Below are 19,337 nucleotides of genomic sequence, written 5' to 3'. Positions count from 1 at the left end.
AATCCCCAGTATTTCCAGTTAAAGCAAGTGCTTCAACACTGAGCAGTAAGTCCTGAGCATTGGAGAGGATTGGAAGCACATTTTGGACACATATTCTTCATACAAGGCTCTCATGAGGTTTATTAGACCAGTCCTGCAAATAACCATCTTGGGATACATTTCCAGCTTAAACACAGAAGGGTTGATGCTGAATGCAAAATTCAGAAAATAACTCACATTTAAAAATAAAACTAGTCTATTTGTTTGGTGTAGCTTTAACTGCTTAGAGTACAAGTAGCAATCTGGGAGATGCCCAGTTCAGACTTATTAGTTGACCTAAAGCAAGCCACTTGCAGCTTCAGTCACTAACTGAAATATGGACACACCCAATAGGGATAGATTCAGGTTCAGCAGCACTTTAAAGCCCAGCTAGATTTCCAGGGTATGAACTTTTGACAATCAAAACTCCCTTTGCCAGATTCGAAGAGTGGAAAACAGGAATTCTTATAACCCAGAGGGTGGGAGGGCTGCTAAGCATTACAAAACAATGTGTGTGATTTGTCACAATAGCTGGGCCACTGAAGAGGAGTCTGCAACGTGTTCTACGATGTGCATTACTAATGGTGGTGGTTAGACCCATTTGACCTCAGTGCTGGTTCCATGAAGCGCATTGGGTGACCTTGGGCCAATGACTCTATCTGGGTCTTAATCAGCCTCAAATTTCATGAATGGGAGAAAACCAGGAAAGAAAGGTGAAAGAAAAGTTTTATCTCACAGGGCTGTTGTGAAGATAGTAGCCACTGTCAGTCTGCATTGTTGGGGATATACAAGTTATTAAATAAATAAAATTGAAGAAGGGTGCTCCTAGAAGGAAGAGTAGGATGAGAGCCAAGTGTGGTATAGTGGTTAGCGTGTTGGACTAGGATCTAAGAGACCCAGGTTCAAACCTCTGTTCTGCCAAGGAAACTTGCTGGGTGATCTCGGACCAGTGACACATGAATCTCACCTACCTCGCAGGGTTGCTCTGGGGATAGAATGGATAAGAACAATGTAAGCTGCTTTTGGGCCCCAATGGGGAGAAAGGTGGGTTATAAATGAAGTAAATTATTTTTTGACAAGGCAAGTAGAGACCCTCAAAATGCTGATGACAGAGGAAAATGGCCAGTGGGTAGTCTAGCTGCCTTTCAGGAATCTTCTCTCTTCTTTCGGATCTTCTCCCTGAGTAGCCTCCAAGGAACACAATTCGAAGCACCACTGATTTGACATCATGACCCTCAGTACATCTACTCAGAAGTCAGTCCCACCGTGCTCCATGGGCTTACTCTTAAGAAAGTGTGCATAAGATTGCAGCCTCAGGGTATCAGTTAAATCTGCAGGGCACAGAGCTCAGCAGGGGCCCTCTGTCTCCAACCCCCATTGTGCAAAAGAAGATCCATCAGGAAAAGGGTCAATTAAATAAATAATAAAAACTTTAATTACACTTCAAAGACACCTTACAGTGCAAAATCGAAACTTTTTTTAATGTACACAAATACATTCAAACTCCGTATTGAAACAGCAGGCACCAAGTATAGACGGTTTGGAATTCATTCCTGTTCGGATAGACCTGGATGGGCAGAAATTCTCAGTTCGCATGGATCTGGAAGGGTGGCCTTACTCACCCTTCCCTCACCCTCGTTCTCAGAACACTTTTAAGGTAAATCAAGTCACAACCGTTGCTTGAGATAAGTTTGACGGAGCTCCGTGCAGATTCTTTGTGTACCAGCGCAGGGAAGCAAAAAAATTAATTCAGAGCATATTGCTGCACACTTGTCAAGTAGGGTTAGACAAAGAATGGAATGAAATTTCAGCCCCCTAGTTTAATCATCAAGAGCGATTTTTTTTTTGTCCATGGGGTTGAAGATGACATAGAAGGACCTCATCAGGAAGGAAAGACACCACTGTTATGAATTACTCATCACTTAACAAGCCTGAAGGATCAGCTACCCTACATAAAATTTATCCATTGGTAAGGCTACGAGGGTTTTCACAAGAATCGGTATGTCCAATGAACTGACTGCAGTAACGAGCCCCTCCATTGCTTTCCAGGGAGAAGATCCAAACCCGAATGTGGTTTTACAGCGCTGTCTTAAGCAGACTTACACCCTTCTACTCCTACTGCCTTCAATGGATTTAGAAGGGTGTTAACTCAGTTTAGGACTGCACTGTTAAAAGTCTGTCACATTATTGAGAAAAGGCTATTAACGCAAATTACAATCCAGGTTTTCTTTTAAAAAAAAGCCTCCGACAAAAAATTCCAGCCCTATGCAAAATAAAAACAAGACATTAGTGGATTTATGGAATTGAACAATAGGGAGGGAAAGTGGTTTAACCCAGGCAGAAGCAAAGACTGCAATTGCTCCTTTTAGCAAAGAAAAGAAACAAGCCAAAGACAAAACATTCGTCAAAAATCAAATTCAAGCAGCGTTCTCTGTATAGGGAAGTTTTGTGGATACAGAAGAGCCTGATCTTACAAGCCCTCCAACCGCAATCCGGAGTGCAACCTAGACACAGGCTGACCAGCTGGAGAAAGAATAAGGCCAGCTGCACCGGATACATAACTGAGTGATGCAACTTTGGCTTGCTTTTGATGGTGCGAAAGGGGATCAACACACAGATGAGTTCACAGGCTGGAATTAGTAGGGGCAAAGAGGCGTTTGTCTAGTTCTATCCCCAGCTCTCTGCTGGGACAATGCACTCCCCCCCCCAACCTCAAAGCACTTTCTGATTCAGTTAACAATGAAATAAGCGAGAGGGGAAGGCAAAAGCCCTGTATGCACCACCCTGCCATAGACAGAGGGGGCACAAGCGTGCTGGCCCCATCACTATGTGATTGCTGGCTTGTGAATGTGCAGAGGCAGTATCTGCATGTATGCTCTCCCCATATGACTGGCAACGTTTGGAAAGCAGTGCTCCCAATAATGAAGAGAGAGTGTATTGTTGACACTGCCTCTGCATGCAAGCACCGTGCTCATGGGCCAGCACGCTTGTGCCTGGTCTCCCACTATACGTGTTCAATCAATTAAGAGGGGCTGTATACAGGGTGCTAAAGGGGAGACCTCCTCAAGAGGAGGGGGGCATACAGCTAGATTCACCCATGCCCACTGTAAAGGAATTGGGTTTTAAATGCTGTATATATCTGCACAGGGACCACTTAGACAACAGTGTCCAAGAACTCCTAGGCAGAGCTGGAGTTCTTCACTTAGCTCTCAATTATGGCACTCACGTAAACTGACACAAGTGAATTTGTTAATCCTTACAGCAGCTAGAACCACCAAAGTGCAGAGACCACCACCAGTCTGGTGTTACTGTCAATGACACCTGTCCATACCACACGATCAAGTGAATCAATTCGTTCCCATCATGCAAAAATGACCTCCATTTGTCCCTCCCCCTGCACACCTTGCAACTTAGGTTAGGGGAAGAGTAAAACAATCCACTGTGGACAAAGAGGAGCACAACCAGCACCAAAAGCGGGACTGGAGAGTGACAGTATTCAGATGAGGAAGGACAGGGTAGAACGAACACTGGAAAGGACTCGATCAAACAACTCGATTTCACGGGCTGATAGGAAATGGAAATGGTAACTCAGACTAATCCTTTCCAAGACAGAGTCAGAGATATGCCAGAGATAAGCCCTGTCCACCTCCAACCGGGGTGGGAATATTTTCTCCACCCACAACGCACTTCTATATGTTAAACAAAGCACCCATTCAATAATCAAGGCAGACATACCTTATATAAGGAACATAAAGACAAATATTTTACAATCCATTTCAGCAAAACTACACCCTGTCTTTCGGATGATGCCCACCAAGGGGAGAGAATCACCGGAATTCTTTGTGCTTGGGGGGGTGGGGGGGGGCGGGCGGTATAGAAGGCAAATCATTTTAGAATGTGGATCTTTCCCCCCCCCTTTATACTCCCACTGCAAAGGCCACTGAATAACTGGTGCACTATACACCCTCCTCTCAGAAGATACACACACAGAAATACAATTTTGCATCATAACTGCTATGGACTAAAAAGGGGCCTTTCTTTAAAATCATCTTGACACATCAAAAAAAAAAAAGCGCAACTGCTTCAATAATGGAAGATTGGCAAGATAGTTTCCAAGAATATACAAAAGGAGAAAAATATGTACAAATCTTGTCCGGATATCAAAGCAGTGTCTTAAAAAAATAACACTTGGTGCTTTCCCCCCCAGTCTTGAAAACTTCAAATATTAGAAGATTTGGGGGAGGTAGGGGGATGGGTCTTTTATCAATTAAATATTTTTCTATCTACAGCAAACACTGCTGCAACTGGTAGCCTTCCTAGCCATGGACTCTAGCAAGTTAACTTTCCCAGTGTGGAAATTTGGCAAAAGGATCAACATCCATTCCGAGAAGACACTGGTACTTTGCTTCAACCGTTAAAGTCTTTTAATTTAGGAACAGAAAGTAAGACCAGGAGGTGGGCTGTGTTTCGCTCACATATGAGTGAGATGTCCGAGAGTTTTACGGTAGGTTCTTCCATTGCAGAATGCTGGGATCAGCCCAAAGGGATGCAGCGGACCAATACAGGGCTAAGGAAAGTTTACTTGATACAAACACTTGCATTGAATACTCCACAGTTCCATGATGATGTACGGAAGAGTTCTCCAGCCACTGTACTCTCTTATTTTTGGTGAACTGCCAACCGTGACCATGGTCCAAGAGATTCCAGGGTGTGGGGAGGTCTCCAGTTCTGCTACCAATGCCTGGAGTCCACCAGCTCTGGACGGAGGCTCAGTTTCTTCAGTGTCTCGTACCCAACCACAATGACAATGGTGGAAGGGGTGGCCGAGATGATACGGGCTGAGAGGCCTTTCATCAAGCCCCAGGGGCCTTCCTCAGCTATCAGCTGCTTGAAAGTGAGAATAATGGAGCTTTTGCCTTCCACCTTGGGAGGGAAGAAAACCACACAGTCAGAGAGGTTTGGTTAGAAGAAACATGGAAAGCCAAAAGTCCTAGAAGCACAGGGTCAGAAGAGCTGTGGATATCCAGTACACAAGACGTTGCATGTTAATTCTGCATCATGATAACCAAATATACCATGTTCCAAGGTCAGAATCAGTTCTATATAGATATGCATAGATGTTTATTTTACCTTGTTTTAAGGCTGCCTTTCTTCCAAGACGATGGACAGCAAAAAGTAATTGCGTTTAGCACTCATTCAAGATCATGTCCTCCTATAAAGTACTCAACTGGCCTTGGTAGTCAATGTAATTTTAAGTCAGAAGACACTGGCCACGCCTCTGTGGGAAGAGGGGCAGATTCTTGAGTCTGACATCACAAGAACTTGGAGCACCTCAGAGCTCCAAGCTCAGCAGAACAGCTGCAGCTCTTCCATGGTCTGCTGTGCTTCTGAGATGCTTGGAGCGCCCCCGAACCACAGCATAGCAGGAAGGCGTTTTAATGAGCGTGGAGACATACTGCACTGGAACACCTCACAGCTTAGTTGTAGTGGCAGTCCTGTTCTCTCTCTTGAGCTTAGGGGCGGAGCTGGTGTGTGTCAAATACAGCAGAGGGAGATTGAGCCAATTTCTGGACTCCCTGCCCCACAAGTGGGCCAAATATGCATGACAGACTGCCTTCATCCTCCCATCCCATTAAAAAGTACTACAAAAAGATGATTCTTCACAGTTCAGATTAAATCTAGACAAAAGCCGCAGGGAGAGAGGAGGGACAGAGCTATTTAAAGGAATGAGAGATTTTCTAGATTGATGGTACTACCACAGGAATGAAAATTATGCAGAGAAATATACCAGCATAAAGGAATAGACTGTATGTAAAGCTGTCATTGAGTCACAGTGCTAATAGATACAATTAGCAGTCGGCTTCAACACTGGCTCTCCTGGTCTTCCACAGCCCTGCCACTCCTAAACATTTAAGGCCCCCAGGAACGGAACAGAGGACTTTCTTCAGCAAGCACATATGCTCTGCTGCTAAACTGTGGCCCCTTTCTCAGTAATATATGAAGCCGCTTTCGGTATATGTCATTCCAAGGCCTGCTGAGATCCCTTTAACCAGAGACCACCAGCATACAAAGCAGATTCTTTACTGTGGAAGAGAGACCACCTCTGCTCAAAAAAATAGGACCAGAAGAATCAAGCACAGAAGGTGGTAGGAAACCAGTGTGGTGATCTGAGGTTAAACAGGTGAGCCTGTTTAGCTACGTCCCATGTCTCTGAAAAAGGTATGAATTAAGTTAATTATGTACAAACCCACAAAGATAAAATCCACCATGGACCTTCAGCCCAAGATAAAGACTCAAGCAGCGGAGCCATCAAGCCGCACTGATTCTTACCTGCACACGAGCCCGGATGACGTCCATAGGGTTGGTGAGGGTGGAAGCCGTGGCAGCTGCCATTGGCCCAGATATGGCTTGGAGGAGCAGGTGCGGGCAGTCTGTGGGCGTGAGGCTCGAAAGCTGTTCTGGGAACAGGAGAGAGTGCCAAGTTACAGATGCCAGCAAGAAGCCCCCAGTAGGAGCAGACGCTGGGGGACAAAGGCCACGGAAGGACTATCTTCATGCCCTGCTTGGGGGCTTCTAGAAGCTTCCAACTAACAACTTAGATAGGCTTGGGTCTGATTTGGTAAGGAGGTATTAGCATTGTAGAGAAGAGAGATCTATCAGTAGTTATCAGCCATTGTCCCTCCATGCCTTGCTGCAACTCCAGATCTTTTCCCCTTTGTAAATCTGCAAATAGTCTCTTCTGCATCTTGAGATTTGAAAAAAAAATTGACCAGGGCCTCCTCTATGTCCAGCACAATATTTTTCAGTTTCCCCTCTTGTCATCTTTTCCTGTTTAACAGGCTGCCTGAATAAGCATTCTGGGGAACTCAACAGCATAGTTGATCCTGCATGGTTTTTACTATATTGGGAAGCATCCTGGAAGAATACAGTCAGCCACCAGAGGGTGGTATTTTACTCAGTCTGCCTCATTAACGGGACAAAGGACAATTTAACACTGTCACTTGTGTTGTCAAAGTAGCGCCGTGCTAGATCACACTGTGATTTGGGGATGGTGGTCCTAATGAAGAAAGTTTTAACAACCCTTGCACGGAATTTTCCTGATTTATCAACACAACTACCTGTACTTTGTTGCAGATACACCTTTCCTCATCTCCCAAAAGAGAGCTAGTCTGTCTGTTATAGCCAGAGCCATCTAGTCCCTTAGGTAGGCCTCGCTGATTGCCTAGGGTACCAAGGCAGAGGCACCAAAAGAGGCTCAGGGTAGGTCCCAGTTGGGGCTGGATCAGCTGCAGCAAGTAGCAGCCCCAGGCACCATCACCCAGATGCACCAGCAACAGCACTGAAGGCCAGGATATGCTCACCCAGCCTGCCTTTCACCACCACCCTTGCCAGAGGGAGGGAGGGAGGGAGGAAAGCAGCTGGGCCAGGTGGCAGATTCTAGCAGTAATCACAGCCCCATGCACATCTAGGTCATGACAGGCAGCGGGGGAGTCAGGGGCTGCCCAGCGCAGCAAAACCTCTTGAGTTAGCTCTGGCCATAGCAGAGATAGCAAGGAGCCCTGAGACTAAGGTACTGAGATCTGAGCTCTCCGTGGTTAGCACAGCTACTCAGTGTGTGCATGCATGAATACCAGCCAATGTGGTGCAGTAGTCAAACCAGGGCTGGAGAGAACTGAGTTCAAATCCCCTCGCAGCTTGTTGAGTGACCCTGGGCCAGTCACCATCTTCCAGCTGAATCCACCTCACAGGGTTGTACTGAGGATAAAGAGGAGGAGAAGGGGGGGATGCCAGTTCCTTGGAGAAAGGGTAGGATAAAAATATACAACCGATATGCATCTCAGAAAAGGAGGCTCGAGCCACAACAAGCTGTGAGCAGAGAATGAAATAATGATGATCCAACAATGAAAGAACCAGAAGAACACGAGGAAATAAAAAAGAGCCTTGTTGACAAGATTCCTAAAGGGCTTCTGAGCTGCTACTCCAAATGTAGCATTTACAAAAATCACACAAAAAAATGCCCACTCAGTTTTCAATACATGAACGAAAGCCGCAGGAAACAGGCCTATAACAAAGGGAACTGCAGTGTCTTGACCTGCTTCTGGTACACTATGAGATCATGAAAAAAAAAAACCACTGCTGCAAGAGAGGGCATCAAGTCAAATAGCACTTCTCTTTGAAAAGGCCAGTCTGGATTCCGCAGATGGAACCTGCAGCAGGGCTCCATTGGAAAATCTTAAATTTAGGAAGGTTGATAGTGGAGGAGGCATTCCCTTAGCCATCCCTGACCTAGGCTGTTTAGAGCTATATGGGATAAAAAAACCCACACCTTGAACTTAACTCAGAAACACCCTGGCAGCCTATGCAGTTGTTTTGGTTTCGGATGTCTAGCGAGTAAGTCAGGCAGCAGCATCCTGCAACAAATGAGATCTCTGGATGGGCAGCCCCACGAAAAACACATGACTACAGCCTAACCTGGAGGTCACCAAGGCACAGAGGACAACAAACAGGCCACTGTCTTCATGAAGAGGGGGAGGCTGGTTTGGGGTTCACCTTTCTTCCAAAAGAAACTGGAGTCTCACTGGATAAGGGAAGGGGGAGGAGATTAGAAACTCTTGAGGGGAACTGTTGCTATGGAGTTTAAACATTCTGTTACTTCTTCCTTTTATGGCCCCAGCCAGCAGTGACTTCAAACCCAATTCTTACTGGCCTGCCAGCAAACCCTCCAGACAATAACATGAGGAGGTCTTTGTAAGGAAAAAAATCTGCTTTTTTCCTTTTTACATTTTGTAACACCTGGCCTGACACAGCATTTGGGAGAACTCAAAAGCTTGAATACTGTTGATGTGTCATTGGGTTGGTCCTTATAAAAGTAATTAAATAGATTGTGTCCTTCGTTTGAGGGATTCTGGTTTCACCTACCTGCATAAAAATGGTAGAACGGCCACCAGGCGGCACTGTTGGGAATGTAAGTGAGAAGGGAGGCCACGTAGCCCCTGTAGAACCCCTTCAGCCCATCGGCCTTGAAGATCTGCGAAATGATGTCCCGAGTCTGGCCGAAGACCGGAAAGTGCTTGCCTTCATAGGCCTTCACCTTGAACCGGCCCATGGTCTCACCTTTCCGCTGCATCATCAGGTGCTGAGAGACCACATCTATGGGCACCGTGATGCTCTGGGCCACAAGGGAAGCTGAGCCACCGGCCACCACTGACTTGACGGTGTTGTTGTTGTTATACATGGAAACGTATTTGCGGGTCAGCTCGTACGTCGTCACATAGCACTGTCCCGAGATAAGGGTGAAGGTGTTGACCAAGAAGCCCCGATACAGCCCAGCTGCTCCTTCCGCCCGCAGGATCTTGACAAAGGCGTCAAACGTCCCATTGTAATGGCTCTTCCCCTTCTGGACCTGCAGTCGTGTCCGGATGAGCGTGAAGGGGTACACGCTGACCCGGATCATCATAGTCATGCAGACGCCAAAGACATAGAACTTTTTCTTGTCCAGGTGCTCCCACTCGATTATCTGGATGTTCCGCTTGTCCTCCATTGCTGAGGCCTCCTGGAAATGAGGCAGAAGGGAGTGAGTTCCTGCTCATTTCAGAGTCAGGTCCACCTGGCCATACCTACCTGCAAAACTGAATCCTTTTAGCCTAGTCATAACTCCACAGATGCAAAGTATCACTTGAGTTTCCAAACCGTAATCTAGTTATGCTTGTCTGCTTTCCCTCCTCCATGTCTCCATGGGACAGCAGCCTTTGGGCTAGTTTTTTTAGTTTTCACTCACTCACTCACTCACTCACTCACTCACTCACTCACTCACTCACTCACTCACTCACTCACTCACTCACTCACACAATCTGAAAAGCACAATCACAGAATAGGCATCTTCTCCTGCACATGACGGCATAATGCCACTTCTCAGATGGTACTCACTACCAGCGATTTCAGGTGATTAGAAAAACCGTTATTCACTAGAAGGCCCATCATAACAAATTTGGTCTCATACAGCTGTTGAAATGGTAATAATATGAAGGCCTCCTTGACTTGCACAAGATGGTTCTTCCACTGCACAGGAGTCACCACTGAGGAAACCCTGGAGCAGGTTGATTTAATCTGTCTGCAAGATGGGACTCTCAGTAGACCTTGGTCTACTCAAGTGAAGTTGCTGCCCAAGAATATATTGGGATAGGTGACTCTGGGGGACCTTTTAAAACAATCAATGCATTTTTAAGAGATTCATGTAAGCGATTAATTGATCCAAAACTGCAACACTAATTTCTAGACCGCACGTCTAAGAAAGCTTTTAAAGGATCTGGGACAATGCCTTCTGAATCACAGAAGCTGAAGAAGTGATGGTATGAGGGGCAGTGCGTCACCACCTTGCTTTGAGTTTACTCCCTCCTTCTATGCAAAATGAGAGCCACCTGCACAAATTTGCTGTATTTATCTCATTTGCACAGATGGCAGCACACAATTTTTGTTTATCAGCTCCAGTATACACAACTCTGCCTGGATAGGTGACACATGCTGAATACACTATCTGAAGCAGATTCCAGCTGCTTACAAATACTGCTTTCAGTTCTTTTTACCTTTAAATGTATCTGAAGAAGCGAGATTTGGCTCTCGAAAGCTCATAACCTGGAAATCTCATTGGTCTTTAAGGTGCTAGTGGAACCGAATCTTGCTCTTCTACTGCAGATCAACAGGGCTACTGACTGGAAGCTATTTTCACAATGATTGCAAAGAAAACCTGCACTATGCTTGTATGTGGTCAATTATGACAAATAGTAGTTGACAGTTATACCAGAATCAGCAAACTACAGTTAGCGTGGAACCTGGAAACTAGGATTCCACAAAGAAGTTTTTGGATGTAAGGGCAGACCATGATGTTGCAAGTCAAGAAAGACACCAGAGTAGCGGACCACGTGCCAGGAGAAGAGGGAGTGCAGGAAACCAAGGACACCCCCCCCAATATTGTTTCACATTGCAGCAAACGATGGCTTTCTGTCAATCATCTCTGACCCAGGAGACAGGATCGCCGTGCAAAAGACGCTGAATCCGGAGAAACTGTTCCCTGGCTACACCGTCTCATCTCTTGTTTCCAGTTCAAGAGCTGTTGCAGAACCCTTCCTGATATTTCAACATGACAAAGGAAGTTGAAGACATAACTGAAGCAGCAAGTACAGGGTTACTGCGTATCCTGCAACATCCGGGCCTTTCCACAATTACTATTCACAGAGTGGATCAAAATCCAGGCTTTGTTCCCCCATACTTGTTTGAGACGTCAAAAGTCCATCCCCTCACAAAGGAAAAACAATCGCAGGGGAAAGATGACGTTCAGACGGGTCAAGAGAAATCAGGAACTAATATTGCCATCCTAATGCAGGTCTACTCACTATCTTTTTCAGGTCTATTCAATGGGTCTTTCTCCCAGGAAAATGTTCTTAGGATAGCACTGTAAATAATTTAATGTTTACTCTAGTCAAGTTTAATTTTAAAGTTAGCCAGACTATGATTAGTTAGTGATAGGAATTCAGATCAAATACCAGGAGACAGGAAATCTAAGTGCAGAGTTAAAAGGATTTACTGATTTGGTTCCAACTGTGTAGGATAATACCCTACATACCTGAAAGGAAGACTTTTTCACATAGATCATCAAGAAAAAGAGGGGGGGCACTGTAAATTTGCATACAAGTTACAGTTATGCCACAGTTATGCATCTGGGCCATCCTCCACTTGGCTGAATACAGCATTACCTTATATCTTAAGTTCAAAAGATGTACTATCAACACCATATTGAAAGTATTTCTTTACCCTCTATCTACATATTAACACTGACCTCTACACAGCTCTGGAGAATATGGTGTCTACGTAAGGCCAAAGCAAAAGCTGACCAACAAAAATATATCCCCCACTGCTGGCTCCTCCCTGGACCAACAATAACCAGTTGGTATAGGATCCTGCAATAAGACATGCTCCTATTAAAATCAATCTCTGAATTCCTTTGAATTACTATACTGCTTTTTGTTTACCTTAGGTTTCTTATCCTATGTAAGTGTTGTATCAGTTCTATGCTTAAAAGAAAGTAAATCATTGCTAAGGAATAATGGGTTGGAGGCAGACTAAATTTTTCCAGTGGCAGAATGGAACTTTCCTGCCTCCCCTTTCCCATTCATCTCCATGGAATGCAGCTCCTAAAAGATACAGGACTCTGAGGATGACAAGGGGTGGGGGGTGGGGTCTGCAACAGGAATGTCTGAAGTTTCAAGACTGGGGGGTCTGCAGCAGGAAGGGGAGGAATCAGTGGCAACTGCCAATTTAATCTGAATCCAACCCTTTCTTCTCTTGCGTCTTTCTATAATCTAAATGTCAATACAATACCAATAACGGTATTCTCTTGATATAAATCCCACGTTTCTGAATTTCCAGGAAAGGACTACACTGCCTCAGTTCAGACACTGCACCAAAACAGGATTGAAGCAGCATAACTACAACGTAGAATGATGATCAATACGCAAAAGGCAGACACGCCCTTGCCATGTTTCCAGAAGTCTAGAGTACCAAGCAAATGGTGAAAAAGAGCAGACAGGCAGTTCTAGGCCATGTACCGCTGCCTGAGGTATGTTTTGAAGTTCAAACGGAAGCCTGCACTCTAAACAGTGGTCTGCGCAAACTGTGGTTTTGTGATGCTGGAAATGAGCCAGTAACCAGCAGCCAAAAACCCTGGGTGAAGACAGAATTCTGCAAAGATTGAGGGTACCTTTCACTGATTATGTAGCATGAAAGAATTTGCGAGCAGCCAAGTGATCGTTGCAACGTTCATCCTCAGCACCTACTGCAAAGTCTTCAATCCTCTTTTTTCAATATCCCAAACTTTCTGCAAAACAAGAGAATAGTTTATATTAGATGGGGAGCATTTGGAAGGCAGAAGATGGCAGCCGGCATCTCACCCCACCGCAGATTCTCTAGCGACTAAATGTTCCACTCCCCCTCCCCCAAAGCCTCTACATGTAATTCAAGGTCTTGTTTCACAATCCTGAGCACTAAAAACTTTGCACTGGATCCAAACTGCCAATTTCCACCAATTCTCCTTTGTCCTGCAAGCCCCCCTCAAGGCCTTCCTCAGGGTTCCCTATCCCCCAAGAGCAGCATTGCACAAGAGATCAGCACGTAGGGGAGGGGAGGGAAGAAATTCTGCCACTGGAAAATTTAATCCGGATCCAACCCTTTGTTTTCAGTGACATAATTTTTCTGAAATCTACACACAGTGACATTTATTCAAAATATTTGTATCCTAGAAGCTTTTCAGTTCACAGAACTTCCAAGTTGGCTAGTACAGAGAAGTTAATATTAATATAAAAAGCAATGACATTACTAATTTATTAGATTAATTTAAAAAGCAACAGTATACAATCTTTCCCCCACCCAACAGCTCCATGAAAACAAATCGGAAAGCTCTGGAGGTCTTCACTTGCTATCTAAAGCCCAATACACAAGGCATCTGGCAGAGGAACATATGGAGAGAGAGAGTTTGGTATGCACGGCACCACCACAGAGAAACCCCCATCTTTGGTCATGAGCCACCTCACAACAAAGCAGGAGTCTCCTCAGATTATCTTAGTGACTGGGCAGATTTGCATGGGGGAAGACGGTCCTTCACACCAGCCTGCTTGATCCTCCCTGCATCCCACATCATCACCACCCTCAGCTCTCCACTGGCGCCACACTTCTACTCAAGGAAGTACATGGGCCATAGGAAGCTGGTTTACAGTAAGTCAGCCCATTCTTCCTCCCGGCTCACTGCTGTTTATTCTGACTGGCAGATATTTTCCGAGGACTTGGGCAGAGAAGAGTCTTTTCAGCCCTATTACCCAAGAATGAACCTGAGGGCTTTCTGCAATGCAAAGCACGCACTATTTCATGACAATGTACAAATCAGGCCATCAGTCTGTCCTGTGGTACTTCGGTATTTTTATGATCTGTTCTGACTGAAAGCAGCTCTCTAAGATGCTTCAGGCAGGGGGCAAAAAAATTGTTGAGACCAAAAACTGCTCACACGTCCAGCCCCAGAGCAAGACTAAATGTTCCAGATGGTGTCTTTAAAAAAATGACTGGCCCCCAAGATGCTTTCCCCACTTCACTGCTATGGCCTGGCCACTGGATGCTGCTGTTGTACGCATATGAGAACTATCTTCTGCAACATACTAGAGTGTCTGTTCTATTCTGTTCCCCTATCTATTTGAGTGAGCCCATCACAGCAGGACCCAACACCAACAGCCCAACTACACAGGACTCACCCACATGCACTTCCTCTAAAATGATTGTGATGGACAAGAGGCTGTCCTGCCCTTGAAAGGTAAAACAGCCACTCTGTTGTCTCTTCCATGAGTCTATGGGAGTGCTGCCCCAGCACCTTTCGGGGGGGGGGAAGGAATGGAATGTTGGCAGGAAACGCAGCAGCAGAACAAGGGTAGCTCCGTCTGGGAGTGTGGCAGAGGGGTTTAGCGCTACTTCTGGGGGAGGACAGAGCACCAGTCATGAGGCCTACCTCTGGTGATGAGCAGACCTCGCACCACTTAGTCTGACTCTTGGAAAAGGGAAGGTGGAATTCTGTGTGTGAGAAGATCCAACCTGAGGTTAGGCCGTGAAAGCCCACTTGTAACTGTAAGCATTAAAAGGAATTTAAATCACAACCTGAAACCATAACTAGCTTAAGTAAAGTGCCTCAGCCAGATTTCTCCTGTGACTGTCTGGAGATCTGGACTGCTGTTCTGCTCTTTCAAAACCAACTATACATAAATAAATCTTCTTTGTTGTTATGTTGAACGTTCTCTAACATGATATACGGAACGGCCTGCCTGAGGGAGTCAGGAAGGCTCCAACACTTTTGGCTTTCCACAAACTATGCAAGCCAAACTGTTCAGGAGGACATTTTTATAAAGGAAAGAGGGCTGCATTATAACAGAATGACCCAGGAAGGCATTTCAATCAAGAGAATGGGACTTTGAACTATACTACTAATATGCATTATCTCTTGCTGTATGTTTTATCTTGCTCTCACTGCATTATATTTCTACTTACGTAATACCTTTTCTTGCACTGTTTACAATGTCATGTTAAATACATGCCTTGGTTTCAGATTTCTGCAATCCAAGACCCATTACACTGTTTATTAGAGGTCTCTTCATCCTGTTGATTGCACTGACTTACATTACATAATCCATCTTGAGTCTCAGTGAGAAAGGTGGACAATAACATAAATACATAAAGACATGCTATCATGTGCTAGCAAGACTGGATGTAGCCACTGCAACAAACCCCACCGTCATTAACAAAGGCCACACCAGACTGACAGTACACAAGAGTAATGATGAATGCAAATCAGGTGTACACTACAAATGGAAACAAGGGGAAGCATTTCGATCTCCTTGGAAAGACTTCTAAGGTGCCTTAAATGAGCAAAGAAGTTTCAAAAAGGAACTCCAATGTAAAGCCCCAAAGTTGGGAGTTCATTTGCAGAGATGATGCTATCAGACTTGGACTCCACAGAGACTGGGAGCTGCTAGTTCACTGCAAGCTATTTATCTTGTATTTGATTGCACTGTTTACTCCATTGACTTACTAGGCCTTGCTTCCATTTGTTCTCCGCCTGCAATGTTTTCAACTCTTCGGCTGCTGGGCTTTTTGGCCTCCTCTTCTGTTCTATCTATCTATATATTTCTGTCAACGGAGAGACCACTTCACGTACTTGAAGCAGTGAAGGCGTACACTACAGATTGGTTAGTTTTTAAAGTAATACAAAACTGATTTTTAGTGGGCTTGCAAATAACTCCATAAAAGCTACTTGTTGCACAGCCAGTTTTACTGACCTGACATTATGTGCACCTTTGCCATTAGTCACCTAAAGGTCAAACACTTAAGCAAGCCAAACGAAAAGAACTCTAACCATTTTGGGCTAGTCACACACTCTTCAGCCTAACCTACCTTACAGGGGTGTATATGAAGTAGTATTTAGTCTGTTCTGAACCTACTCTTCACCAGTTTCATTTGGCGATCTCAAGTTCTAGTATTCTAAGGAATAAGTTTCCCTCTATTCATTTTCTCTACTCTTTGCTCATCAGAGTTTATCATTTTTCAGTTCTGTTTCATGTGTTTTGTACTTCTGTTTGCACTGGTTTGGGATATTTTATTTACTCTGTTGCACACTATATATTAAAAGAACAGACCAAGAAATGCAAAAAGACAGACACGTTTTGTCCCCTTTTAGTGCCTTAACTGAGCCCATGTTTACAAGGACTTGTAGTTCTGGCAGAACGTGCTTCTTTGGCCAATAAAGCTGGAGCTTTTGTGCTCTGGATGAGGGGAAAGGTCCAAGAATGAGGAGTTGGGTCACATCCAGAGTAGGGCACAGCAAGGGTCTACCACACTCTACACAGATCTCCAGAGGGACAGAAGGAGGTCAAACAAGCTGGAATACAAACATGCATTTCTAATTTTAATTCTGAACTCATCTCCAGACTGCTTACAGGGGGACAGGATAGCCAAGTCGCAGAAATTTTTGCCCAACTTCCAACATAAATCCAATGCTACAAGTAGGTGCAGGCCCAGGCTGTCTATTATTCAGTCACACATTTTACTCTCCTAGTTTGCAATGGGGAAAAACTGAATCCCACCCAACAGCAAGGTCATAACCTGAAAGGTGGAAAAATATAATTCACATACACACAAAATTAAAAGAAAAACAAAGCCAGCAGAACTCTGCTATAAGCTTAAATGTAGGATCAGAGAATCCAGGATGTTTGATTACTATCAAAGCACAAACTCCAGAAGGACTACCAGTGGAACACTTTGCAAAATGTCCTTAAGACAGGATTCCACAAGCAGAAATATGCACTTGGATAAACAAAATCTAACCTGCTTCTTTGACAGAAAGAAGCAAACAGGAGGAACCGAGAAGCTCCCATATACAACTTAAGCTCAGGAGACGAAGTAACCAGACTCCATAGCTGCTTGACTTTTTGACAGGGCTTTATTTCTGGGAAAAGAGGTGGTGGAACTCAGTGGGTTGCCAGCACAGGGGGCAACTCTTGGCGGGAGGTAGTGATCCTGGTACCACATGCGCAAAGTGCGCGCACACTCCCAGGACCGCACAATGACGTCACTTTGGGTCAGCTAGAACAAGGGGGGAGTTTTTTAAAGTTTAAATCACCTTTGGCGAAAATGGTCACATGGCTGGTGGCCTCGCCCCCTGATTTCCAGACAGAGGGGAGTTTAGATTGCCCTCTGTGCTGCTCCAGCGGTGCGGAGGGCAGTCTAAACTCCCCCCTGTGTGGAGATCAGGGGGTGGGGCCACCAGCCATGTGACCATTTTCAAGAGTTGCCAGAACTCCGTTCCACTGTATTCCAACTGAAAAAGGGCCCTGCTTTTTGATCACATGGACCATCTTAAGGGGAAAACTAGCCCAAGGAGTCAGTAATTTACCTAAAGTCACCATACAAGCAAAACTAGAATCACATCCAAGCAGACTGACGGCATTACAACTCCTTCCTCACCCCAGATGCACTTGTCCAGGCCTGTGCAACCTGTGATCCCTTCACAAGGCAATGCAGCCCACCAACATTTTTAAGTGGCCTACCAAGTGAATTGCACACAATATATTTTTGCAGTCACAGACTGTGCATGTGGCGGGCTTCCATACACGGGCAGTGGGTGACGAGTTAGGCAGATAGACCTGCCCTCTTCACCTTTTGCATTTCTATTAACCAGTAGGCCAGAATGCTGGTCTCAGACAACACTAAAGGTCCTAAGAGGACAAACACTGGGATATGTAACCATGCAGTAAACTAGAGGCCAAGCACATGGTTGCATGATGTACAAATGAGTAACAAGTTTAAACCACAGAGTTCAAAGAAAGAGCTGTGGAAAGTTCATGTCTGACAATGGCATAAATATTTGTGAATCCAGTTACTAGTGTCTAACATAACAATAGGTATTTTACCTCCCAAATCGAGCCTACCACCCCCAATGGCACTTCTGACAAACCATCCTTAGGAATCTATTCTCAAAAACATTACTTCAAACTACTCAATACCCACCCCAATCCTGAAACCGCCACTTTGTTCCCAGAAAATATCTTTCGTCCCACTATCTGGCCCTAGAGAAGTTCCCCAGCATCTGTCTCCTACCACCCTGTATATCCCATCCCCTTCCTTTAATACACTCACCAAATCTCACCTCTCCTGCTTGGGAAGACAACGAACTTACCAATTTCCATAAGTTCCCCACACTGTGCACCCCTCTAACACTCCTCTTTTGCCTCTAAAATTTTTAGCAAATCCACCCTCTCCCAATACAGGCTCAACATGACAAGGCACTGTAATCATTGGGGTTTACATACCCTCCATTAACTATCTCACCCCGCTTTGCTCCAGGCAGCCCCCAAACCTTCTACAAATGCAACCTTGCCCTAGACAAACTCTGAGTATCCAAAGAAGGGAGCTTTGACTATGGAAAGTGTATACTCTGACGATCTTGGTGGTCTGTAAGGTGACACTGGACCCAAATCCTGCTGTTCTACTGCAGACAAACATAGCTACCTACCTGAAAGCTTCCCACAAGTTCCATATTTCAATTTACCCTTCCCCCAGTAACCTGACCCCCACATACATTAGGGTAGTTTGAACTTGCCCCTAACCTACATTTTACTTGCCCTGACAAATGACAATACATCCCCACTCTTGGAGGGGGGGGTGTTGACCACTCCCTTTAAAGTGGGCCCTTCCCCTATTACAAGTGCACCTCCCCCAATAACCTGCCATTTCCCAGAAGAGGCCCCTCCCCCCCGCACTATTCATTCCTCTGCCTGAGCCCCTGCCCCATTTCAAATACATCCCCCCTGCCCAGTAACCTGCCCCTCCCCCCTCGCTGACCTTCAAGAGGCGGTTGGGCGCCTTTACCTTCTCCTCTCCGAGCCCCTGAGGCTCCGCTCTCCTTCTAGGCCCTAAGCCGGGGCCTCTGCCCCAGGGCGCCCCGCAGCCAGGCCAGGCCCGGCTCTCCTTCCCTCTCTCTCGCTTCCTCTCACACGGTCCGAGCGAAGCCCTCGGTGAAGGGGGCGGAGCCTCCTGGCCATCTTCCTCAACCAATCGCCGCCCGCGACTCAGCACCTCCGCCTCCATCTTACATACTGGCAGCCAGAGCCCTCACCCGCTTCCATTCGCTCGACTGCGCGCGCTTCCGGGACAGGAACTAAGATGGAGGCTGGCGGGTAGGAAGGAATAAACAAAGCTGCGCGCGCATAGAAAGGCGTGCGTTGGAAGCGCGAGGA

At 45.6% G+C, this 19,337-nt stretch overlaps 1 protein-coding gene across 3 annotated transcripts; it reads right to left on the bottom strand.

Moving 5' to 3' along the window:
* Positions 1-3,928: 3,928 nt before the first annotated feature.
* Positions 3,929-19,090, bottom strand: SLC25A44 (solute carrier family 25 member 44). 3 transcript variants are annotated; one of them, XM_054992291.1, is made up of 5 exons: positions 18,943-19,090; positions 12,773-12,889; positions 8,938-9,571; positions 6,349-6,476; positions 3,929-4,941 (listed from the first exon to the last, which is right to left on the bottom strand). In XM_054992291.1, the coding sequence occupies exons 3-5, from the start codon at positions 9,557-9,559 to the stop codon at positions 4,750-4,752; spliced, it is 942 nt and encodes a 313-aa protein (XP_054848266.1). In that variant the 5' UTR covers positions 9,560-9,571; positions 12,773-12,889; positions 18,943-19,090; the 3' UTR covers positions 3,929-4,749. The 3 variants fall into 3 exon arrangements, with proteins under 3 accessions (XP_054848266.1, XP_054848274.1, XP_054848281.1); XM_054992299.1 differs by having other exon boundaries at positions 18,970-19,090; XM_054992306.1 differs by lacking the exon at positions 18,943-19,090 and adding an exon at positions 14,561-14,648.
* Positions 19,091-19,337: the final 247 nt, after the last annotated feature.

Source organism: Eublepharis macularius, chromosome 1 (genome assembly GCF_028583425.1).
Source record: "Eublepharis macularius isolate TG4126 chromosome 1, MPM_Emac_v1.0, whole genome shotgun sequence".
NCBI lineage: Eukaryota > Metazoa > Chordata > Lepidosauria > Squamata > Eublepharidae > Eublepharis > Eublepharis macularius.
Note: the sequence above shows the minus strand (reverse complement) of the source record. Positions and strands in the feature narration are given on the sequence as shown.

Coding starts and splice junctions, on each gene's coding strand:
- SLC25A44 (XM_054992291.1), bottom strand. CDS start 9,559: ATGGAGGACAAGCGGAACATCCAGATAATCGAGTGGGAGCACCTGGAC. Junction 6,477..8,937: donor GTTCTACCATTTTTATGCAG/GTAGGTGAAACC, acceptor TCCTGTTCCCAG/AACAGCTTTCGAGCCTCACG. Junction 4,942..6,348: donor TCATCCGGGCTCGTGTGCAG/GTAAGAATCAGT, acceptor TTCCCTCCCAAG/GTGGAAGGCAAAAGCTCCAT.